The sequence below is a fragment of the Sus scrofa genome, chromosome 13 (assembly GCF_000003025.6).
Source record: "Sus scrofa isolate TJ Tabasco breed Duroc chromosome 13, Sscrofa11.1, whole genome shotgun sequence".
Classification (NCBI taxonomy): Eukaryota; Metazoa; Chordata; class Mammalia; order Artiodactyla; family Suidae; genus Sus; species Sus scrofa.
The window spans coordinates 145,772,120-145,797,222 of record NC_010455.5 but is presented as its reverse complement, the minus strand read 5'-3'; the positions used below and the strand labels follow the sequence as shown (position 1 = coordinate 145,797,222).

General features: G+C 42.7%; 2 protein-coding genes across 5 annotated transcripts in view; one reads left to right on the top strand and one right to left on the bottom strand.

Annotated features, from left to right (window-relative positions):
• TIGIT (T-cell immunoreceptor with Ig and ITIM domains) overlaps positions 1 to 25,103 on the top strand; it is a 125,379-nt gene that overhangs the window by 1,802 nt on the left and 98,474 nt on the right. The window contains exon 2 of one of the 2 annotated variants that reach the window (XM_003358804.4): positions 552 to 670. The gene's annotated coding sequence lies outside the window, so the exon portion shown is untranslated. Of the gene's footprint in view, positions 1 to 332; positions 671 to 25,103 lie in introns of both variants that reach the window. The other variant, XM_021070349.1, reaches the window with a different exon arrangement.
• The window catches only part of DRD3 (dopamine receptor D3), a 48,704-nt gene that overhangs the window by 20,775 nt on the left and 2,826 nt on the right, over positions 1 to 25,103 (bottom strand). For all 3 annotated transcript variants that reach the window (XM_021070345.1, XM_021070346.1, XM_021070347.1), the window contains exons 2-4: positions 24,963 to 25,082; positions 17,718 to 18,022; positions 4,439 to 4,551 (exon numbers count right to left, since the gene is read on the bottom strand). In XM_021070345.1, the coding sequence (XP_020926004.1) occupies positions 4,439 to 4,551; positions 17,718 to 17,987 (383 nt within the window). In that variant the 5' untranslated portion in view covers positions 17,988 to 18,022; positions 24,963 to 25,082. The remainder of the gene's footprint in view (positions 1 to 4,438; positions 4,552 to 17,717; positions 18,023 to 24,962; positions 25,083 to 25,103) is intronic.

The window sequence follows — 25,103 nt, the reverse complement described above, 5'->3', positions numbered from 1 at the left end:
TGCATTATTCCCGGGGCTCCTTGCTTGCGGAGGACTCGAATTCTCACCGCTCCGATCGTGTCCTCCTCCTTTGACACTTTCTCAGCCCTCTCCTCGTGTTAGTTCTGACCCAGGATGCGGTGGGAGGGGGCTGGCCCACTGGGAGGCAAGGAGCCAAGGGAGAGATGGGGGGTTGTGCTCACCCACTCTGCTTTTTAAAAAAGAAAAGGCTGCATTAATCCCAGCCTCCAGAGCTATGCCTGAGAATCTAATGACAATAGTATTACTTGCTTTCAAAAACCCTTTTTATCATTTTCTTTTCTTTCCTATCTCTTACCACCCTGTTATTACAGATCAGGGCTTCATGACCAAAAAATGCTGAATCCATTTGGTCAAGTTTGTCAGATGGGTGACTAGCATTGTACGAAGACCAAAGGTCTGCATGAATGACTGCATTTTTAATGAATTGACTGGCTATTTGGCATCCCATGAACAGAATTTAATGCCGTGTACTGCAAACTGCTGCGAAGGATAATGGAGACAGCTTTTCCAAGGCCTATTTTCATTCCTAGGAGAGGGAGGAGGCTCCATTTGAAGCCTGGTGAGGATTGGTTCGTGTAGACCAACAAGCCAAGAAGGAAGCATCCTTGTCCACAGGGGTCTAAGGTGGGACTTGTTCCTCAGATTGCAGGTAGGTGAGCGCCATGCATTCTGGGAGTTCTCCCTGGATAGGACCAGATCCAATTCAAGGTTTGTTCTTGTGTGTTGTATTTTAAGAGGTGCAAGTACAAGTGTGTGTTAAGCATGGCTACTGTCAGCAAAATGGTGCTTTGGGGTAAGTTAGAAAAAGATACCCTTTCCAGGCTGGTGAATTGCAAAAAGGTGCCCACTCTTGGTTTACTCAAGTCTTCCCACGCTCCAGTCGGAACACAACTTGCACAGTCTCACCTGCCAGCCCTAGATGTGTAAATGTGTACGAGTGGAATGGATAGGCACAATTTCAAAGATAATTGAGAGAGAGTAGGGTTGGAACTAGAAGGCTGGGGGTGGGGCTGCTATCCCAGAGCCTGTCCTAGAAGCTCTCTTGGGACAGCTCTTCCCTCTCTCCTCCAAGGCTGACCTGATCTACTCTCTCATGTCTTTTCTGAAGGTGCATGTCGTGGTATAAACATTGGCTACCATCAGGCAGGGGCTGTGGAATTCAATGTACTATTCCTCGTTAAAGGCTCTGTCATAGGCAGCACGAGGAGATTCACAGGTGATGAAGAGCCAGGATGATATGGTAGTTTGGGGTGTTGGAGGTGATGATGTAACAAACCAGATGCAGGCTGTTACTTCTGTAAATAACATATTTTCGAAAATGGGTACTAAATATCCTGAAATCACACAAAAGATGTAGATGTTGTTGGAAGAGTTCTATTCTCAGAGAGCTAAAAATATTATAAAATCCACAACTGTTCCTTCACCTTTTTTTTTTTTTTTTTTTTTTTTGCGGTGCCCAAGGCATGTGGAAATTCCTGGGCCAGGGGTCAAACCTGCACCGTAGCCATGACATTGGATCCTTAACCCACTGCACCACAAGGGCACACCTCTCTTCACTTTTTAATAGCATTATGGAGATATACTTCACATACCACACAATTCATCTAAGTATATAAATCAGTGTGACCGAGTTCCCATCATGGTTCAGTGGTTAACAGACCCGACTAGCATCCATGAGGACTTGGGTTCAATCCCTGGCCTTGCTCAGTGGGTTAAGGATCTGGTGTTGCTGTGAGGTGTGGTGTGGGTCACAGATGCGGCTCAGATCCTTCATTGCTGTGGCTCTGGCATAGGCTGGTGGCTACAGCTCCAATTCGACCCCTATCCTAAGAACCTCCATATGCTGCAGGTGCGGCCCTAAAAAGACAAAAGACAATAAATAAATACATAAATAAAAATAAATGAATGTGAGGTTTGGGGGGTATATTTACAGAGTTATGCAACTGTATCCCTTTATTTTTTAGCACATTCTCTAATGGTATTCCATTATGGACACAATCTTTAATTTTCCTTCTCAGGATAGCCAGTCAAGTCCTGCTGGTCAAGTGATAGCCAATCACATGATAAAAGTCAAAAGACCATCGAGTTGATTAGTTGGTCTGCAGTGTCACTAGAGGGTAGGGTTTTCATGTCCATTATTTGGTCACACACATGCAGGGATGTTTAGGGCTGTTGACATGGACAGTCATAGGGTCACACGAATGTCACACTAGGGAAGTGAGGAGGACCTGCAGTAAGACTTAGCAAAAGGCGGCCTGGAGATGCTATAATGTGGTCACAGTGGAAGCACCATGAGAGTTCAGGGGAGACTGAATTATGTTGTAGGCATTTGGAAGGGCTTCACGAAAGGGACCTAGTGTGGTGGGCCTTGGAGCATGAGAGAGCTAAAGGGCAACCAAAAGGAGATGAGATTAAAAAGGTAGATTGAGGCCATATTGTGGAAAACTCTGACTCTTAGGCTGTAAAGGTAGCTTTAATTTTTATTCTGCAGGCCAAGGAGACACTGAAGCATTTTGAGTGGGGCAGTGGGTGTTTGGGTTTTACTTCTGGGGGAATAATTCTGAGAGTGGTTCAAGAGCCAGTTAGGAGGCTGTGGTAGAAGCCCAGATGAGGGGTCATAGGAGCCTAAAATAAGCAGGTGCAGTAAGAGAGGGAAGATGGGGCCCATTTAGAAAACATTTCAGAAATAAGAGTCTATGAGCCTAGACTGCTTATTGTGGGAGATGAGGAAGAGGGAGGAGTGGAACAAAATGCAAGATTCCAGGAGAACCACTTGGCCCATGAGAGATCACCAAGTGAAGATGGTTTGGTGCTTGGATGGCTTGATGATTTGGTCTTTAACATTTTGCCTTGTAGGAGCCAGTGGTATATCCAGGAGGTAACATGGACTGGAAATCAGGGGGGAAATTTGGGGTGTAGCTGAAGATTTGAGAAGGCTTGGCACAAAGCCTAAGATGATTAACTCAGGGCCAGGTGAACATGAATTCAAATCCTGGCACAGCTTCGTGCTAGCTGTGTGACTTTGGGCACATTCCTTAACTATTCTTAGAAGCTGAAAATGAAGATAATACCATCACTGAAGAGTTGCTGTGAAAAGAAACGAGTTAAGGCTTTGACATGCCTTAGCACAAAGCGGTAAATTCTCAATAGATGGCAGGTTTTCTTTGGGGTCACCTGTTAGAGCTATGGAGTGAAGAGATACTATTCCTGGGGCAAAGAGTGTTGGAAGAGAAGAGGTGAATGGGGCCTCAGAGAAGGGGCTACTGGAGACTCTTGACCATCAACAGAGGCCATAGGTGACCTCCCTCCCCCAGGGTGCTCCCTGGGCCGGAGATATCTGTGGGAGCCAAGGCAGATCTGACTAAGGCAGGGGAAAGGGAAAGAGAGGGGAAGTGAGGACCAGAGGTCCCCAGAGCTGGGGCAGTACATCCTTAGGAATGGAAAGTGATGTTATTCTGGTGGAACACACAGGGTCATGTCAAAATCACAGAAATCCACTCCAGCAGCCAAAAGGCAATTCTAAAGACCGTCATTCGTTACTTGGTTTTCTTAAACTCTATTGAAGGAAATAAATAGGTCATGGCCACATTTTCTAAAATTACTTTTCTCCCCCATCCACTCCCCTCTCTCTCCTCACAAATACTCCCAAGCTCTTCTCTCCCCATTTGGTCTTTGGCTCTCCTCCCTGTCTTCCTCCCTTTGCCAAAAACAAACAAAATAGCAACAGCAACATTTTCTTGAACCATGTCAGCTCAGCTCACCTCCTTGTCCCCCTACCCCATAAAAAATTAGGAATTATAAGAGCACCAAGGATGGTGAGTGAAAAGCAAACCCAGAATCCTCTTTTAGGGAGCTGGGGGAAAGGAAAGCCTATAGCCTATGGTTAGTTCTCTCCTGTCACAGGAGTTTCTCATCTACAAACCATGGTTTAGAAGAAAAAGAGATGAGTTCCCATTGTGGCTCAGTGGTTAATGAACCTGACTAGTATCCATGAGGACGCAGGTTCAATCCATGGCCTCGCTTAGTAGGTTAAGGATCAGGCGTTGCTGTGGCCTGTAGTGTAGGTTGCAGACGCAGCTTGGATCTGGTGTTGCTTTTGCTGTGGTGTAGGCCAGTGGCTATAGCTCTGATTTGACCCCTGGCCTGGGAGGTTCCATATGCCAAGGGTGTGGCCCTAAAAAGACAAAAGACAAAATACAAAAAAAAAAAAAATAAAAAGAAAGAAAGAAAAGAAAAAGAGAGAAAAGAAAATGTCCCAGTGACAAGTTGTACTTGCCAGTGACCCCAGTGACCCCATTGCCCTCAGATGCAAAGCCTGTGCCTCGAATACAGCCAGAGTAATTTCTCTATGTGGTTTCCCTCACCACCTGATCTAGACCACCTCTCTCCTAAGTCTGGAAGGGAAGCCCAGCCTTACCTGTCGATGCTGATGGCACAGAGGTTCAGGATGCTGGCTGTACACATCATGACATCCAGGGTGACGAAAACATCGCAGCAGACTCGGCTGAAATTCCAGACTCCACCTGTTACCTGGGCATCAGAGACAAGGGTGTTAGTTTTCCCCCAGCAAAGGGACAACAACCCAATCAACTCCACCACCTTCCGTAGGCTGCTCTGCACAGACGCAGACATGCTCTCCCAAGGGTAGGTAACCATCGAGGGAATGTCAGGCTGACCAGGGTTGGTTGCCAAAGAAAGGACAATTTCACAGAATGTTCGTGCTGGAAGGGATCTTCCAAATCTATTAGTTCAGTGTTTTTCAAAATGTGGTCCACAGTGGGGTGTGTATTAAAGATGGAGTTTTTTTTTTTTTTTTTTTTTTTTGTCTTTTTGCCTTCTCTAGGGCCACTTCCCTCGGCATATGGAGGTTCCCAGGCTAGGGGTCAAATCAGAGCTGTAGCCACTGGCCTACGCCAGAGCCACAGCAAAGCGGGATCCGAGCCGCGTCTGCAATTTACACCACAGCTCACGGCAACGCCGGATCTTTAACCTAATGAGCAAGGCCAGGGATCGAACCTGCAACCTCATGGTTCCTAGTCAGAGTCGTTAACCACTGCGCCACAGCGGGAACTCCAAAGATGGAGAATTTTGAACACCTCCCTAAACCTACCGAGTCACAGTCTCTAGATCTTTGGGCTGTGAATCTTCATTTTTAAAGTTTTGCGAATCACTGATACAGTTCAAACTCAGGAGGGAACTAAAGCTCATCATGGTTAAGTGATATGCCCGTCAATGCACAACTGGTAGTAAAAGACGTTGGCTGAATGCCAAATGTGTGCACTGTGCCAAAACTGCCTCTCCAAAGCCTTCCACCCAGTGGAGAGCTCACCATGTATCAGGAAATAAGCTGAGAGCACATTTTGCATAAAACTCACCTCCAAAATGAAAATCCATCAGGCTTCTGGTTTTAAAACGTGGAAGCTTTAACAACATCTGTAAGAGCCTATGTAAAATAAATCTGTGCCAGTATGCCTGCCTTTGACACCATGGTCCTCTCACCAAGATGTGGGGGGAAAGGTGTGTCCAAGGCTTTGAAAAAGGGGGCCAGATCCTCACAGAGCCAGATTTACTACTCACAGAACCAGTGAGGATGACCTCCTGCATTTACACGTGTGTTCTAAGCTCCATAACTCCTCCTTGGAGCACTTAGAAATAAATCAAGAAATTAGGTAATTTAATCTATGTTCTATTTTTTTCATTTTTTAAAGTTTTACTGAAGTATAGTTGATTTACACGGTTGTGATAATTTCTGCTGTACAACAAAGTGCTTCAGTTATATATGTACACGCATTCTTTCTCTTTCAGATACTTTTCCCACATACATTATCACAAAATATGGAATTTCCTGTGCTATACAGCAGGTCCCTGTTGGCCAGTCATTCCGTATACCTCAGCATGCATATGCCAGTCCTAAACTCCCAGTCCATCCCCCTCCCCTCCTCTGTCCCCTTTGGTAACCATAAGTTTTTCAAAAGTCTGTGAGTCTGTTCCTGTTCTGCAAATAAGTTCATTTGTATCCCTTTTTAAGATTCCACATATAAGTGATATCATGTGATGTTTGTCTTTTACTAACTTCACTTAGTGTGATAATTTCTAGGTCCATCCGTGTTGTTGCCAATGGCATTATTTCATTCTTTTTTATGGCTGAGTAATATTCCATTGCATATCTCTACCACATCTTTAATTTATATTCTAGCACATTTCTATTTAATTTAATTTTTTTAATGTATCCTAATTGAGCCAGAGAGATATATCAGGGAGACTCACTTTCAGAATGTCCACAATGCCATTCTTGGGCCCGAGGCTTTTGTGCATTTGCCAGCTCCTTGCCTCTAGGGTGCCATTCTTGGGGACTATGGTTTTCAAGGGGAAATCTGTGAAGCTTGTTACCCCAGGCTATAACTGTGTGCTCATGATATCCCTTCTGGGCGGGCCCGGTAGATATTTGAGAGAAAGGGGAGTGAAACCAGGTTCTATAGCCTCTGAAGTAGCTTCTCTAGGGAAAAACAGAGCAAATAATAGTTTATCAAGATGGTTTTGTTCCTTGGTCTAATTTTTCTCATCCAAGGCTCTTGTTAAATCACAAGGTTACTTTACTGTACAGCTTTGTTTTATGGTACTAATGCAAAGTTCTGGAAGCCTCTTTCTCTCTTTCCCTTTCCCTAATAACTTCTGTCCCCTTGGATTTATTTCCTTTTCAGCATTTGATTTTCTCCCTATATTTGGTCATCTCTAGGCTCTATTATGAGAAACTCTGACTAAAAATATTTTGTTTAAAAGCAATAATGCAAAGTTCAAACCAGTGATGAAGTCATCATTTTTGTTCCTTTAGTTATAGATTTACTTTCCCTCTCTCAGTTCAGCAATTTGACTCTATATAAATAAAACCCAATATAAATTTGTAGGAATTCTGAGAATGAAAAGCTTTTTAAAAGGGACGTATACAGTCATAACACACTGATTTAAGGGAGCCAGAATAGATGTTTTTGCTTAGTCCATAGGACAGTCGAATGCAATAAAAACTTCTTGCAAAAGGTGAATTTTATTATTGACTGATTTATTGATTGAGTGAGTGATTGCTTTTTAGGGCCACACCCACAGCATATGGTAGTTCCCAGGCTAGGGGTCCAATTGGAGCTACAGCTGCTGGCCTACACCACAGCCACAGCAATGCCAGATCCAAGCCATGTCTGTGACCCACACCACAGCTCACAGCAATGCTGGATCCTCAACCCACTGAGCAAGGCTAGGGATCGAACCTGCAATCTCATTGTTCCTAGTCGGATTCGTTTCCACTGTGCCACGAATTCAAAAGGTGAATTTTGTATACCAGATCTCTTAACATATGTCTACTATGCAACTTGTGTCTTAAATTGAGGAAAACCCATTTTTGGGTACAAAATCGTGAGTGCCTCTTTGTGTATGTTGCTGGGGGACAGTGTAGGTGAGACAGGACAGTTAGAACGGTAGCAAACTCCAGTGCTTGTTGGATGTCTTTACTCATTCATAAAGCAAGTGCTTGTGAAGTTCCTAATACTTTGTTCATGGAGGGTATGTTATGTATTTTTAAGAGGTTTTAAAAAACGTCTTCAGACCCTGTCCTTGAAGAACTTTTAACTAGAGAGGCAAGTATTTGAATAAAATAACTAGAAGTCATTGTGAGATTCTTATTGTTAATACAAGCTAACATTTATTGAGATCTCAATCTATGTGTCACTGACCCACATGACCCTTTCAGTAACTTTGAAACTTTAGACGCTGATAATTTGATACCTGATTTTTTTAAAAAACTGTATATTCTCTTAAAGCTTTTTTTTTTTTTTTTTCTTTTTAGGGCCACATGTGCAGCATATGGAGGTTCCCAGGCTAGGGATCAAATCAGAGCTGTAGCTGCCGGCCTATGCCACAGCCACAGCAGTGCAGGATCCAAGCCACATCTGCGACCTACTCCATAGCTCATGGCAGATGTCAGACACTTAGCCCTCTGAGTGAGGCCAGGGATCAAACCTGCACCCTCATGGATAGTAGGCAGTTTTGTTACTGCTGAGCCACAACATGAACTCCCGCTCTTAAAGCTTTTCGATGGTACATTATATGCTTATTTGATAGGAGATTAAATGACTGCGACTTAACCTAATAGGATCAGGGACTTTTACTTATTTGCTGCTGCATCCCAGCTCCTAGAGCAGTGCCCAAACCTGCAAATTTATTCCGAAAGAATGAATTGTCTCAGACATAATCTGTGTGGATACTAAGAATTACTCTTTATTGAATGCTTAGGAATTGTTCCATGTCTGCAATGCACTTTACGTTCGTGGTTCTATTGCTGATTATTGTCCTGTGAGAGAGGGCTGTTGTTATCTGCATTGCAGAGAAAGAGACTGCAGCTTAGAGAGGTTCAGCACCTCAGCCAGGGTGCCATGGCCAGTAGAGGCAGAAGGGGGACTGGAGTGTAGGTTGTTCCGCAGCCTGCTATGGGGGTGTCAGGGAGGAGCAGGCAGCAGTTGGAAAGGGATGGAAGTGGGTGGACACAAAGGGGAAGGAGAAAGCCATGTGCTAATGAAGAATTTGTGTGTGACAGACCACATCATCCCTCTTTTAGGGAATGACACCCCTCTTTCTGACTGCCTGTATCCCAGGGTTGCAGAAAAACAGCGCAAAACAGTGGGGACTGCTGACTCTGGGACCTAGTAAAAGTATTCACCTGGCAGGTTTCTTTGGTCTCTGGTTTCTTGAGCCCCTGAAGGCCAAAGCCCTCCAGCTGTCCTCTGGTTTCCAGGCCCCCACTGTGCTACCCCGTACTGGCTATCTTCTTTTCCTGTCTCCACTTCTGCCAGCAAAATCCCCATTCTCTCCTTGATCTCAGCTAAGTGTCAAGGAGAAAACAGTCTGATTAGCTGATTTAAGTAATTCCCGCTAAGGTGCCATCACTTGGCCTTCCCCGGAGCTTACTCGACAAGATGAATCTCTAATTGGCGGGATATGTAATGGAAATCCTTTTTTTTTTTTTCCCCAAACTGGGGTCTTCCACACCAAGTAAATAATAGTGAGCAATCAATAAAGAGGTGAAAGGGCCAAGAATGTGCTAAGTAACTCTCACAGCAACCGAATGAGGTAAATATTATTTCCAATTTATAGATAAAGAAATAGAACCTGGGAGGGGTCAAAGAATTTGCCAAAGGACACATGACTAGTAAAAGGAGCTGGAATTTCAAACCCTTAATATTAACCATTTCTCTTGTTTGCCTCTCAGAGATCAGCACCTTGACACGCTGCTTCTGGGAAGTGTCCAATTTAACTCCATTCTCATATCTTAGGAGGGAAAGGAGTTGGCATCTGTCCATCTGTCCATCCACACATCTGGTGTTTTTGGAGTGCCCACTATAGGACAGATACTTTACTGGGGTTGGTGTACTGAGGTCAGTTACATCTGTTTTTGTCCCCAGGGCGTCATACTATAGTGTGTGTATATGTGTGTGCTTGAGTGTGAGTGTGTGTGCGTGTGTTAGGGGTAGTCCTATGTGAGTGGGAACGGGGGAATTGAGGGCCCAGGAGATAGACACTAAGGAAATAACTACGATGGGATGTGATAAGTGCTGACAGTGACAAGGGTACAGAGTGTTGGGAAAACATGAAAGGTAAAGTGATGTCTGAAATTAAAGCAGACGAAAAGCAAAAGCAAAAAAAAAATCTGATTGATTTAAGGCTTTTTAGAGACATGATTCTACCTTTCTCCTAAATTTTAATGAATAACTCACTTCAGAATTCTACAGCAGCCAGGTGGTATTACTCTCACTTGCTAATGAATAGAACTAACTCCCTTTGGCAACACAGAAGGTGGGAGAAGCAAGAGAATGACTTCAGGTACTAAAGCTGGGTATTGATTTTCAACAGACACAGCCTAAGGCAGCATTTCCCAAATTTACTGATAAGGCAGCATTTCCCAGATCACCCGAAGCTCTTGTAAAAATGCTTCTTAGGCCCCACTCAGAATAGTAAGTCAGTTCAGTGATTTTTGCTGCCTAGGAGGTTTGGGAACCCCTGGTCTAGGGGGTGTTAGGAGGGGGCATGACTTTATCTTCAGAAATACTTGTCCCTAGGGCTCCTTAAGCATTCTTTATCCCATGGATCCCTTTGACCTCATGGTTCATTCTCAGAAGAAGCTTTCTAAATGCATAAAATAAAATACAATGAATCACAAAGGATACCAATTACATCAAAATACAGCAACGCTTTAAAAAATATGTGATACTAATAAAAATTAAAATATGTGATGATAATAATCATAATGCATTAAATAATAATAATAAATAATGATGACAATAATAATAATGCATTAAATGATAAGATTTAGGGGCAGGTCCAAAACTAAAGGACAAACACTTTATGATATCACTTATACGTGGAGTCTAAAATATGGCACAAACGACCTATCTTCAAAACAGAAACAGATCATGGACATGAAGGGCAGATTTGTGTTTGCCAAGGTAGAGGAGGTAGAGACAGGAGAGTGGGGTTGGTAGATGCAGACTGTTGCATTTAGAACCGATGGGGGATGGGGTCCTGCTACAGCACAGGGAACTGTATCCAGTCTCTTGGGTAAGAACCTGATGGAAAATGAAAAAAAAAAAGGGGGTGTTTATGGGTGGCTGGGTCACTTTGCTATACAGCAGAAATTGAAGGAACATTGTAAATGAACGATACTTTAAAAAAAAAAAAAACCAAATTCCTATGTTTCAAAGCACTGATAAGTGCCAATGGTATTTTAGTGTCTGGAAAAACTGTAATGTGATTTGAGGATATACATATCTGTGATTTCAACTGGTGACACAAAGGAGTTCTGCTGGGAGTTGATGCTGCCATTCATAATTGAAAGAAGTGCTTAATTTCGGTTTAGTAAAAATAAAGAAGTAATTTTATTTATATCCAAGTTCACGGACTTCTCAGATTAAGAACCCCTACTCTAAGAGATGGCTTTTTAGTTGTTTGGGGGAAGACATCCAAGGGGCAAAGATGGAATTATTTCTCTGATTAGCCTCTTCACTCCATTTTTGTTTGCCACATTTGGACTTTCTCTCTCTCTCTTTCCTTTCTTTCTTTCTCTCTCTCTTTTTCTCTCCTTCCTCCCTCTCCCCCTTCCTTCCTTCTTCCCTTCTTCCCTCCCTCCCTCCCTCCCTCCCTCCCTTCTTTTTCTTTCTCTATCTTATTTTTTTGGGAGGAGGGAATTGCTATAGGGCAAGATAGGGTAATAAATAAAGATTTTTTTCCTTTCTCTGAATCCCACTTTCCTCATCTGTGAAATATGGTTTTACAGATTTGTGGCTCCTCCATGTCAGTTTGTAGCAGATGGCCAGCTGGCTGCACAAATCAGTTAGGATGAGAGTGGGCCTGGGACTAAGGGCTTATTATAATTGCCATAGACCTTAGGGCCACCCTTGGAAATTCTGGTTTGGTAGATCTTGGGTAGACCAACAGCTGGAATTTTGAACAAGCAGCTCTCCTAATGAAGGTTTAGTTCAGAACTGCTCAAAGTTTAGGTGCATGAGAATCATGGGAGAGTTCTTTTTTTTGGCCACGCCCACATCATGTGGAAGTTCCTGGGCTAGGGATTGAACCTGAGCCACAGCAAGCCGCTGACAATGCCAGATCCTTAATCCACTGTGCCACAACAGAACTGTGGGGAGCTCTTTTAAAATGCAGACTCTGAGGCCCATCCAGAATCCTGTTCACTATAATGTGGCCAGAAATTTCTTGAGGTTGGATGACATTTTAGAAGCAACTGCAGAAATAATCTCCAAGCCCTTCCAGCTTTCATAGTCTATGACTGTCATCAAAATCCAGGCTTTGGTGAAGAGACTAAGAATTTCCTGTTTTTGTTTTCCAGTTGGGAACTTTTAAATTGCTATCACCTGGGGTTTTTTGAACAGCAATAAACGTCTCCTTTAAAAAGTCTTTATTTTTAATCATCAATATCATTACAAGGTCCAAAGGCATCTCTCTCCCTAACACAGTGCTGGTCTTTACTGTCATCATTATCTGACCTCCATCATGCTCTCTGCAGTGAGTATCCCAGCCTGAACCTACCTGACACTTTTTTGCTTGTCTATATTACCTAAATCTCAAATCTTTTCTCCAGTCCACATTGGAACCAAAGTACTCTGAGTTTAACATTCTGAATGCTCCCCTGGCTGCTTAGGCTGCCTTTCTGCCTTGATACAAGGGCATTAAACATCACAAAAGGTGCTTAACTGAGTGGAACAGAATGGGATGTTTGTGCTTGGAGAGGGAGTGCCAAACCGACTGCAGCTTCTAAAGCAGGAAATTAAAAACTTGAGAGGGAATCTGAGATAGAACTATTTGGTATGGCAGAGAAAAGAATTTTCATGAAAATGCTGCAAACTGAATTAAAGAGACAGTCAGGCCAGGGCCCTCTGGAATATAACTTACTCTGAGGTCACCTGCATGGTTTTTATCCTCAACTTCTCTACTAGACCTGAGGACAGAAGAGACTGAAGAAGGTCAGTGACTGCCCCCTGCCAGTCATTTTTTGTATATTGCTCAGGCCCAGGGTTCTGTGTGCCTTCGTGATGAGAATGGTACCAGGAGAGCCACTGTGGTGCATACTCACTGGCTGTCTTCTTTCCTCTTTCCAACTGCCTTTGAATTCCACTGGGAATCCGTGAGATTCCTGAGCAGCTGATGTGTTCTCTGGAAGGTACATGTGCATATCCTATGCCAGACTGACTATTCTATCCAGTGATTAGTTCAGAGAAAATTGTGTGCTGTGAGCCAGGCCAATGGTGACAGTTCTACTACAAATTCTGGGACATGGATTTTCTCTCTTGCTATATATTTCTCTTTTGCTGTGAATGGTTTGGTGTACACAGGTGAGGTCTATAGCTTACCCTTTGCCTCTGGATAAGGCCAATTTATGGAAGAAGACAGAGCTGAGAGAATTGTAGCGGAGAAATAAAACTGGAGCCCAGTTCACATCACTACAGCATTTTTAAAGTTCCTGGTATGAGAGCCAATGCATTCTACTCATTGCTTAAGTCAATCAGAGTTAAGTTTTTTTTTTTACTTGCAATGAGAAATATCTTTTTTTTTTTTTTTTTTTGTCTTTTGTCTTTTTTTTTGTCGTTGTTGTTGTTGTTGTTGTTGCTATTTCTTGGGCCGCTCCCGCGGCATATGGAGATTCCCAGGCTAGGGGTTGAATCGGGGCTGTAGCCACCGGCCTACGCCAGAGCCACAGCAACGCGGGATCCGAGCCGCGTCTGCAATCTACACCACAGCTCACGGCAACGCTGGATCGTTAACCCACTGAGCAAGGGCAGGGACCGAACCCGCAACCTCATGGTTCCTAGTCGGATTCGTTAACCACTGCGCCACGACGGGATCTCCAGAAATATCTTAACTGAGATCTTTATGGATTATACTTTTTCGTTAGTAAAGCACTTTTTTTTCAGTTGATGATAGTCGAGCCTAAATCATCCCTATGCGATAAAGTGTAGTCATCACTCTCATTTTATTCATTTAACTCCATGCCTTCTGACTCCCAATTCTGAGTCTTTCTCATAGCACAACCCTGTATCAGAGTAACATTCATCCCAGTGAACTCCATCAGAAGCACAATGTTATATGACCTTTTATTGCCTATCTCACCCCCACATCTTCCTTTTTAATAAAATTCACATTTTCACTTTGTGTTTTCTATCCTCCCTTGCAGCCGAAAGTGGCCTTATGTTCCAGTTCTGGCCAATCGGACATAAATCAAGTCCTTTAGGGAGATGCTTCAGGCCACTTCAGGGAGTTATTTACTTATTTTTTTCTCTGATGTCCCCACCCTTCTTAATTTTTCACTAGAGTACAGTTGATTTACAGTGTTCTATCAATTTCTGCTGTACAGTGTAGTGACCCAGTCATATATATATTCTTTTTCTCATATTATTGTCCATCATGGTCAATCCCAAGAGATTAGGTGTAGTTCTCTGTGCTATACAGTAGGACATCATTGCTTATCCATTCTAAATGTAATAATTTGCATCTACTAACCCCAAACCCCCAGTCCATCCCACTCCCTTCACCCTCCCCCTTGGGAACCATGAGCGTGTTCTCTATGTCTATGAATCTGTTTCTGTTTTGTAAATAGATTCATTTGTGCCATATTTTGGATCGCACATGTAAGTGATATCATATGGTACTTATTTACTCTTTATGACTTACTTCACTTAGTATGAGAATCTCTAGGTGCTCCACCCATCCTATTTTTGAATACGGCCATGATGCTGGGGCCTATGGTGGCCTTCTTGTGAGTAGCATGATGGGGTGAGTCAGTTTGCCAAGGATGGTGACCGGGGAAAATGGGAGAGTCCAGTCCTTGATGACAACTGAGGTTGCTGAACCAGTACCAACAGGACTCCTTCCCCCAGAATTCTGGTTATGTGAGAAAAGTAACTCCGATTTGTTTAAGCAACAGTGAATCAAATTTCCCAATATTCACAGCCAAAACATTCTTTAGTTATACAAATTGGTATCTGGTATTATGCGTCAATTTTCCTTAGAAGGAAGGTATCTGGTCAATATGATCCAATATTCCCTTCAAACAAGATGGATATATTGAAATCAACACACAGGAAGCTGGGAATTTGACAGCTAATTTCATCCCCTCATGGTGTTCTTCTCATGTATGTCCTGTCCTCCTGGGGGCCTTTGAGCCTACAGTAGCTTCTGTGGTCCACACTGCCTCCTTTCCTCTTTTCAAGGGAGCTCTTCAGTTTGATCTTGTAATTTCTAGACCAGCTACTTAAACCGTGCCATCATTAGGACAAATTAGTGAGATAACGCTTTGCTCTTATCTGAGCAAAGACACATGGACTTATATATTCACAATCTCTTTAAGCACTCAGAGTGCTCTTTCTCTCATTAAAGCACCCACAGAAAGTAAGCACCTGCTTTCTGAGATCCACAGAAAGCAGGCAGGCATTTTAAACTTGTGGGGGACAGGTGGGGGAAGGGGAGTGATGGACTGGGGATTTGGGATTGGCATGTGTACACCGAGGTGTATGGAATGATTGACCAGTTGGGATCTGATATATAGCACAGGAAACTCTGCTCAATATTCTTTGATGATCTGTGTGGGAAAAGAATCTGAAAACGAACGGATGTGTGAATATGTATAACTGAATCGTTTTGTTTACAGCAGAAATTATTACTACCTTGTAAATCAACTATACTTCAGTAAAACTTTAAAAAAATGAGAAAGGTGAAAGCAAGACTAAGGAAAATATACAACTAGGGTGGGATAGGGAGACCTGACCCTTAACTGGCTATCTGTTAATGATGGCTACTTAAGGTCATGTTCTCTTTTATTGACTTCTGGAGAAAGTGATGCAAAGATATGAAATTCCATCTTCTAGAGCCTTGGAGCAAGTGAATAGGACCAAAAATAGATCCCAAAGTTCATCTCCTGGTGGAGAGATGTCTCTGCTCCCCCAGATCTTTTTTGTATGATTGCAGACTTTTGTGACCATACTCTTGATTATTGAACACTTACCTCTTATAAATAACATGTTGGACTGAGGGCATATTGGTTTATATGAGGGAAAAGAAGAGCTCCATCAGAGCTCTTCTCCAGGGGAAAACCCCTAGATACAACCTTAGAGAGTCCACTAAGGTCTTTGGCAAGGTTTCTTGCTGGTCCTCTGCAGATTCAGCTGTTCCTCTGTACTCAGCAGTAGAGTGGGGGCACCATCCATATTGGCAGGTGTGGCTAGAAGGGGACGCCACAGGTGTCTAGTATGGGAAAGTCACAATGTCCGTCTCCTATACCAGTATCTACAGAGGTTTTCCAATATGATTCCTCCAGTCCTGGAAGCAATGACAAATGGACAGCTAAAGAGTGCCTAGAGTGGCTGTGCTACAGACCCCAAAAGCCAGGCTTTATCTCTAAGGCAATTAAAATGCTTATTAGAGTGAAGGTCCTCTGCCTGCATATCTTTCTGACGTATATCCTCCTGGCAGACTTAAGAATCATTGCAATATATAAGGATGGACAGAAACACTTTTGAGGAGGGGGTGATGATGTTCTGAATCAATGACTAATCCACTCACACTGGGATGTAGCACCTATAATCTTCCCCACTCTTGAACAGAAATCTCATTTGCTTCTCTTTTTCAGTATCATTATCAAAAAATAGTAAATGGTTCATTATAACAATAGATGTAGCTGCAGACAATATAAGCAAGACTTGCCCATATAATGCATACATTGCAGAACAGACTCATTTAATCATTAGCACGCCAAATATTTATTTAGCGCATATTATGTGCCAGGTAATGTGTCTGGGCTACGTGAAAAAAAAAAAAAAAGAACTAAGACCCAGCTTCTGACTTCAAGGATGTCTCCATCTAATTGGGTTGACAGAAAAGTCAAGATAATTACAAAGCCCTTTGCCATAAGGATCATCCTACTTGGGAAAAATAAATGTATATTTATTTCTCCGAATAGCCCCTTAGCCTTTAAATTGATCCCAGCCAGCCTCATTGTTTTTATTCTTTTCCTTTTCTTTTCTATCTTCTGGATTTCTTCCCTTTATATCTCCCTGGTGAGATCATAAGTCTAATTTTAGTTCCCAGTCATTCTTTAATACGGGTATTCGCCTAAGCAGTCTATGTTTGAGAGTTTTTGCTCTCCTGTGATATGTCATACTTAATTAACTGTCATCTTCACTATTAATATTAACTGAGATATTAATTTGGTGAATTTTAATTTCTCTTAATCATAGCATCATTTTGAGCCTTCATTGGATACCTCTTTGGAATGATACACAGTGCAGAGGAGAAATATTAATAGTATACTAAGGTTTTTTTTTTTTTTTAAATCTGTAGTAATTGCATGTCTTCCTGGTAGGAATATCTGTTTCTTGAACAGGTGTAGGCACCCCGATTTCCTTGTTAGCAAATGGATGTTTTGTCTTGATCACCTCCTGACTTTGTTTTGCACTTTCAAATGAAAACACTTTCAAATTTAAGAAATGTTTCTCTCCAGAAGAATTCTCCAGGGTCTGCTGCATTATCTAACTGGCAAGGGCTCTGTACTATTAATGGAGGCATCAAAAATATAAATCTGGTCTGTTCCTTTGGAAGCAGAGTCTGTGGAGAGCTGGTACCCAGGAGGAAAATGGGCAACTGAACCATAGGAAGAAGTCTGATCTATTTGCAGACTGTTCTTTCTCTCTTTTCCTCTCAGTCATTAAAAAATTAAAAAAAAAAATTCTTCTGCCCTTGCATGTTTCCTACACATCCTCACCCCTGTATGCATTGAAACACCAATGAGGGTAGCCAGTGACTGCCTCCACCAAACCCCCATGTCTTTGGGATATGACTGGCACAGAGAGTAACCTGGAGCATTTTTAGGATGAGTCCCATCACTCAGTTCCAGTTACCTGGATGCTGGAGGCCTGGGAACAGAATCATCCCCAGCTCCCTGGTCCTGATGTGGGTAAGAGCTGCTGGGTTAATTTAATGCTGCTCTCCAGACCTCAGTTCCTTTATGCAAGGGAGAATGACAGGAGCTCTGCCTCCTTCCCCAGACCCAGATCATGGCAAGGGGCAGTTTGAGCCCCTGATGCCAGGAGCTCAGGGAAGACAATGACAAGCACGATCACATGGGTAGCTTGCACTTGTGGCTTACTCACCTCCAGGTACACCACCCAGGGCATCACCAAGGTGGCCACTAGCAGGTCCGCCACGGCCAGGCTCACCACCAGATAGTTGGTGGTGGTCTGTAGGGCCCGTTCCCTCAGCACGGCCACACACACCAGACCATTGCCAAAGACTATGGCCAGGATGAGTGTGCAGTAGGACAGGGCATAGTAGGCATGCGGGCGGGCCCGGCTGGCCCCTGTGGTGTTCTCTGCTGCACAAGTGGAGTTGATGTGGCCCCCCAGTTGGCTAAGAGGCGCCATGGCCCAGAGGAAGAGGAGTGACCCCAGCACGTTTCCTGGAGGAGATTGAAAACAATGTCAAGTCAGACTCTTTGGAGCTTAGCTGCTTGGGTACATTTTTTGAATTATTGCTTCAATATTTTTTTTTCTTTTTTCTCGTTAAGGCTGCACTTGCAGCAAATGCAAGTTCCTGGGCTAGGGGTTGATCAGAGCTACAGCTGTCGGCCTAAGCCACAGCAATGGCAGGATCCAAAGCTGCATCTGCAACCTACAAACCCATATCCTCATAGACACTATGTTGGGTTTTTAATCTGCTGAGCCACAACAGGAACTCCCAATAAATATTTTATAGAGCACTTTCTATATGCTGGGCACTTTTCTAAAGCCTGGATATACAGCAATTAAAAAAGGGATAAAAATCTCCACCCTCATGAAGCCTCTGTTCTAGAGAAGACAGTAATAAACAAGATAAATAAAAGGTGTGGTATGTTCAATGATGATGGTATTTCAGAGAGCAGTAAATTAGAGAAAGGAGTGAGGAGAGGGTAAGGATGGTGTGTGTGGGATGGGGGTCTGAGTGCAAGTTTTAACTTGGGTGAGCAGGAAGCCCTCAGAGAGGTGGTGACAGCTGAGACATGACCAGGGGGACCTGAGGAAGCCAACCATGCAGATATCCAGGCAGGAGGAATGGCAGGAACAGGTACAAAGGCAGGGCAGCTGGTAGGTGGAAGGGACAACAGGGAGGCCCGTCTGGATGGAGTCAGGTGAGGCAGGGGCAGCGTGGAAGGTGTGAGGTTGAGAGGCTGTGCAGGGCCATTGTAAGAGCCACACTTGGACTCTGAGAGAGCTGGGGGCATGGCAGGATTTGAATCCCAGCTCTAACACTTCCTGAATCTGGGGCCTTGGGCATGTTGCTTCCCCTCTCTGAGCTTTATTTTCCTCCTCTGTAAATTGGGAGAATAATGGAACTCGCCCCCTAGAGATTTTGTGAAGATGAAATGAGCTGTTACATATGTAAAACATTGACAGCCATGCCGGCCTCCCAGAAAACTGTGTAGGGATTAATTCCTTTTCTCTGACTGGCCTGCTTCTCTTGGCTTCCTGCCTGCCTTCCCTTCTTCCCTCCCTCCCACCTGGTGTTGCCCCCATTGCCTTTTCCCCTGGCTGCCTCTGTCTCTCTTCACTTCCTTCAATCTCCCATTCTTCCTCTTGGATCTTATGTAGTAGGACGCAGTAGGTTTGGGACACTGGGTTGTGGGAGAAAAATCTCAAGAGAATGGGATTTAGAAGTAGTTTGGTGGTTTTTATATTTAGGGAAATTCCATGTGTAGAATTTTATTTGAAACCTCCTAATTTTAAAGATTCATTACTAATTTTAAAAAGTCTTGGAGTTCCCATTGTGGCTCAGTGGTAGTGAACCCAATGAGTATCCATGAGTATGTAGATTTAATCCCTGGCCCCACTCAGTGGGTGTTGCAGTGATCTGTGGTGTAGTGGCAGACATAGCTCGGATCCTTGTTGCTGTGGCTGTGGCAGCTGTAGGCTGGCAGCTGCAGCTCCAATTCGACCCCTAGCCCAGGAACTTCAATATGCCACAAGTGTGGCCCTTAAAAAAAGTCTTTAAGGCTTATAAAGTTTCCTATCTCCCTCCAGAAATTCCACAGCCATGGGCAAATGATCCATGCATCACCAGTTTTCAACCTCTGACCTAGTCCCATGCCTTCCCTTGGAGTAGGGAAGAGATGGGTAGCATATCTTAAGTGATACAGCTTCTAAGTGGCAAAACCAGCACGCAGGCCTTCCAGCACTCTCCTTTAGCATCCAAAAGCCATAGCAACTATCATGTCACTACCCCCCTGGGAAAAGCCAATCCTCCAACTGTGGGGACTTTGGACATAGAATGGGAAAGGCATGTCCCTATGACACCAGCCTGTTGGGGCCAGAAGGGACTCGGATTTTAAAGCCAGGTTTGTGTGGTGTCAGAGGTGGGTGGGGAAACAAAAGTCACCATGTCCTAAAGGAAAATATGGACATACCTGTGTGCCAAGGGCAGCATTTAAGGTAGCATTAAAGCCATATGCTGGGGGAAGCATGAGGATTGTAGCTTGTAGTTATGACCCTGAGATTGGCAAGAGTGACTCCTGTCCCAGGTTCTGTGCTTCTAAGGGCCCCATTCTGACCCCATCTGGTCATATCCCCCCACAGGATAAGGTCATGCCCTCCCATGGGGCCAAGGAGCATTTCCACCAAGAATCCACACTCCCATTCTGGAACTCTGGGTATCAGGATCACAAGATTCTCTGCCTAAACTGCTTGGAGTCTATTTCTCAGGCAGCATAGGCTTCATGTTGGATCTGTAATTCTGGTGGAACACCGTGCCATGTATATATGGGACTCCTGGACTGTAAAAGGGTAGCTCTTTGGGGGAGCTCAAGATGAATAGCTTGGATGTGGCCTGAGGTGGCGACAGAAGGAGACAGAGTCCCTCAGACAGGAGGGGAAGTAGGGCAGCTTCTCTTGCTCTTCCACAGTTTTGTGTGTAACTCTTAAAGCCCAGGAATCCTAAGTTCAAACCTGACCTTCCAGATTGTTAAGAAGATGACTTTATCAAGGCAGAAGGAACAAACATTTCATTCAATGGTCTGTTGGTTGTAACTAATATATTTAGAACATGGAATATATGAGCCTTCATGGGATCCTTTGCTCCAGGCCCTGGCAGAGGTAAAAGCTGGCTTGGTGGCAAGGATTTGGTCTCAATTCTGCTAACAGCTTTCCTTCGATTAGGAGTTTAGCCTAATCCTGGCTGTCATTTTATATCTCATTTTGAATGTTTCAGCCTGGGATGTGAAAGTGTTAAAATGAACAAATAATTGTAAGGGGTGAGTGATTTGGAATGAATTCAAAGAATTGTTTAAAAAAATTGTTCTTTATCTTGGCACACTGTTTGCACTAAATATATTTTACAGCATAATAATAATTTTTGATAATAATTATAATTTTCTCATTATTCAGAGAAGGGCAGCAGCTACCCCAGAGATAGCACTGCTGCTGCCAAGAGCTTTGGGAAAAATACAATGCTTTCTGATTGTTCAAGGATATTTTCACCTTTGAGGCAGGCTCAGTCTCAGAACACCTTCTGCAACTTGGCTGTGCGGGAAGTCAGTAGCCAGAAAGCACTCTTTCCTAGGGCCTGCAGTTGGCTAATGATGTCTTAGCCTCATCTCACCTGTCAGGTAGGAGGGAAGCATAAAACCTTGGGATATTTGTTACGATCTTGCTGGACATTTTACTCTGCTGAGGTTTGACAGCTACTTAAAAATAGTACAGCTGAGTGTCAATTACTAATTATATGAAGGGAAACCCTCAACTCTGAAAATCAATTCTGAGCCTGATGCCAGAATCTTAATTGCATGAATTTCTGATTTACTTATTTTTTGCATTGCCTTGTCTCTGGTCTTAGATTCTTTAGAGTGGCAGGTGGGGGTGAGCCTTGGTTGCCCAGGCAGTTCCTGATGAGTTGTGGGTGTGGGAGATAAAAGCTGAAAATGAGTGATATGTTAGATTACTCCCCACTTCTCAGCTCATTGTTTCAATTTCCTCCCTCCTTAGATTTTTTTTTTTTAAGTTTTTCACCAGAATTGCTTATGTAATGCAGTACTGGGCTGGGTTTTATCCTTTCTTTCTCCCTTTGATGGATATGCTCACAGATAGTAAACTGGTCTCAGGGAGGAGAAGTAAAGAGCCTGAAGAATTCATTAACTTAATAATCACTCTCTAAGTATAATGATAGCCTGGTTTCCTCATCAACAAAATGAGGATAATCATACCCACTCTATAGTGTTATTGTGATGGTCAAATAAAATTATATATGTGAAGTCCTGGCATTATTGACACCTGGGGCTGGATAATTCTTTGTTGTGGTGGTGGTGGTGGGCTGTCCTGTGTATCGTAGGATGTTTAACAATATCCCTGACATCGACCCACAAGATGCCTGTAGCACTCTCCCTCCCCCAATTTGTGACAATGAAGAAAAATGTCTCCAGACATTGTTACATGTCCCTTGTGGGGTAAAATTGCCCTACCCTTTGAGAATCACAGCTCTAACATCATGTCTGGCATATTGCACTTGTAATAGTGTAGCTTTTATTTTTAAAGGGCAAGTGGAATAGGTGAAGGGGTCAAATAAACTACAATTGCAGAGGGTCTAATGGACTTGGAAATTGGGAAATTACTGATGACCTCAGCAAAGAGTATTGGTTAAGAGTGGATGGGAGGTGAAAAAGTGGAGAAGGCAAAGACTGGAAGATTACTACTGGTCTTATTCTTTTAAGAATCATTATATATAACACTACTTACAAATTTTAATGAGCCTTTGAATTTTGTACAGTCTTTAGACTTTATTCTAGCACCTCTTAGAGTGAGTACATAATCTACTTTGAAAAGCAAAGAGACAGAGTGTGGTCAGTCCCCCATCAGCTCTGACAAATATCGTGCTTTGCTGACATTCAGTCCCTCAGTGTGCAATGACAATCTGCCTACAATACCTGTCGTTTTGGCTCCTGGTTCCATACCAGGCTTCCATTGAGTTTATGAGGAAATTATTCATTAAGATTTACAGGGTTTTAATTATTTGTTCTTTTTCCTTAAGAATATCAAATTAAGCAAAAAATAGACAAGAAAGACAAAATACCTTGAGTTCTCAACCTCCTTCTGAAGACAGTAGTCACCAACCACTCTGCCTGCTTTTGTGTGCCAGGCTCTAATACATAACAAGTACCTCATTTTAATATTTATGGTAGCCTTGAAGGTGGATAGTGATATCTTACTATTACTTAAAACACTGAGATTAAACACTGATTAAAACACTGAGACAGAGGTTCAGTAACTTTCCCAAGATTACACAGAATGTAGGGGACGCTATTGAACTTGGCCTTGATCTTGTGTCTTCCCAAGTCCAAATTGTGTCTTATTTAATCTGTCTATGATTGGTAGTTAATATGGGTAGTCATTTCTAGGTAGAAATGATTTTTCCTAAACCCAGAACCAAACACCTTGATAGCAGAGTTGCACAACCTTGTATCTTAGATCCCTGTCTTTCCCATCTCTAAACTTTCATTCTTACATCCTGACCTCTATTCTCCAGAGCTTTTCTGGCTTGGGGCTTCAAGGCAGACTTGCTATATTGCCTGAAAAAAAATGATAATTATATCTGACGTTTATAAGCACTATCTTATTTAAACCTCCTAACAACCCATTGAAGGAGATCGGTGCTATTATTATCCCCATTTTTGCAGATAAGAAAGTAAGTAACAAGTTAAGTGTCTTACTGAAGTTATATACCAGTAATTATGGAGCTGATTCAACCCAAGATCTGTTTCCAGAGCCCCATGTTCTTAACTTCTCCATTATTCAGCTGAGGGAGACAAACCTGAAATGGGGACTAATTTTAAAACCTCACTTTTTCAGAGTATCTCATGCACATGACCTGACCAAGCTCGGTGAAGTCAAAGCAGGTGCACTCTGCACATAGAAACAGTGGGAGGTACATTGTCATTCTTATTAGAGGTAGTCTTTATCATTTCTATGGCGCTTTATTCTTGAAAATTGCTCTCTAGTTTATTTTTCTAATGAAAATTCACATGTACATTGAAATACATAGCATGTTTATGTGTTTGGGCACATTTACCTTGTTGGCAAATGTACAGAGAAAAATCATAGCTGGTCCCTGAGATCTAGTAGCTAAGGTAATATAGTTTTTTTCCCTTAATGAACTTGCCCAGTAAAGCAGAGTATCCCCACTTTCCATCACAAATTCTAATGTCTGAACATCCTACCAGTCTATTCAGAGATAAAATGGGAAATTCAGTGGATTAGTCCGCCAATCAATAAACAAAACCTAACTGATGACAAATTTCAATGAATTAGAAATTGAATTTAATACTAGGTAAAATCTACTTGGTATTTGCCTTAATTCATCTTCTGTAATAAGCAACCTTCTGTATAATGCTTTAATATCAAGCATGCATTTGGGTACTGTCAGTATTTTCTTTGCTCAACACCCTTGCACATTGCTAGCCAAGCAGATGTCGAGAATGTTCAACTATAAATAAACAAGTGTCCGAGTAAGAATCTTTCTCATATTGTATCTGTTTCTCTTTGGCTACAAGAGATCCAATGCTGTGTCAAGCAGCAACTCTTCACTCTTACCCAAGGACAGACATTTTACTGAACTTTTAGTGTCAGTTAGCAAAAGGCTTCACCTGTAAATTACAAACAGAATGAGTAGATTCCAAGTTTCACTCTGCTATTGCTGCATTACTGTTTGTGCATGCACTTTGATAGTATTTGATTAATCTAAAGGCATGAATTGGAACAAATGCCTAATTGCAACAACTTCTGTTGACCCAATAAGCTACAGTAAGTAATGAAAGTCCCACAATTAAACAACAACAGTACCCTCAAAATCATATGCCATCATTAAAGAAAATATACACAATCATCATCTCAAGTACTGCATATCTCAGTTGGGAATAATTGGATTCTGACTTGGAAATAGCCTGACTTAAAATAGACCACTGAAAACAGTGCCTCTCCAAACCCTCAGCGGTGAATTAGCAGGGTGCAGAATCGGGGAGTTTAAAATAACAGACCCTTTCAATTAAGTAAAACCCTTAAGAGGAAAACAATCAACTCCCATATAAATCCCAGGAATAGTAGCAGCTTTTTATTTTCCATTTTTAATTCTGCCTTGATATAGCATCTAGAGTCCACAAGAAACTAATTTTGGGGAAAAAAAGAGAAAGAGAACAGGTTTATACTGTCTAAAAAATGAGGAGAAAATGAAAACAGTTTCCTCAGGGGTTCAGGTTTTTAAATCAGAGAGGGTACAGAGTTTTAATGCATATTCTTAGGGAACCACAGAACCCCAAGCTGATTAAATAACCTCTCAGGAAAGCATTGTGTATTAAATTAGAAATGAAAAGAAAAATTACTTACCCTGAAAATTTCTTCTGGTTTCTGGAGACTGTGGAGTTTAGCACCTCAGCTCCTGCAGCCATTTACTGACAGCAGATATGCTCAAGCAAAGCAAACTTTGCCTTTCCCAGGACTCAGAAACTGTGGAAATGAGCAGAAAGA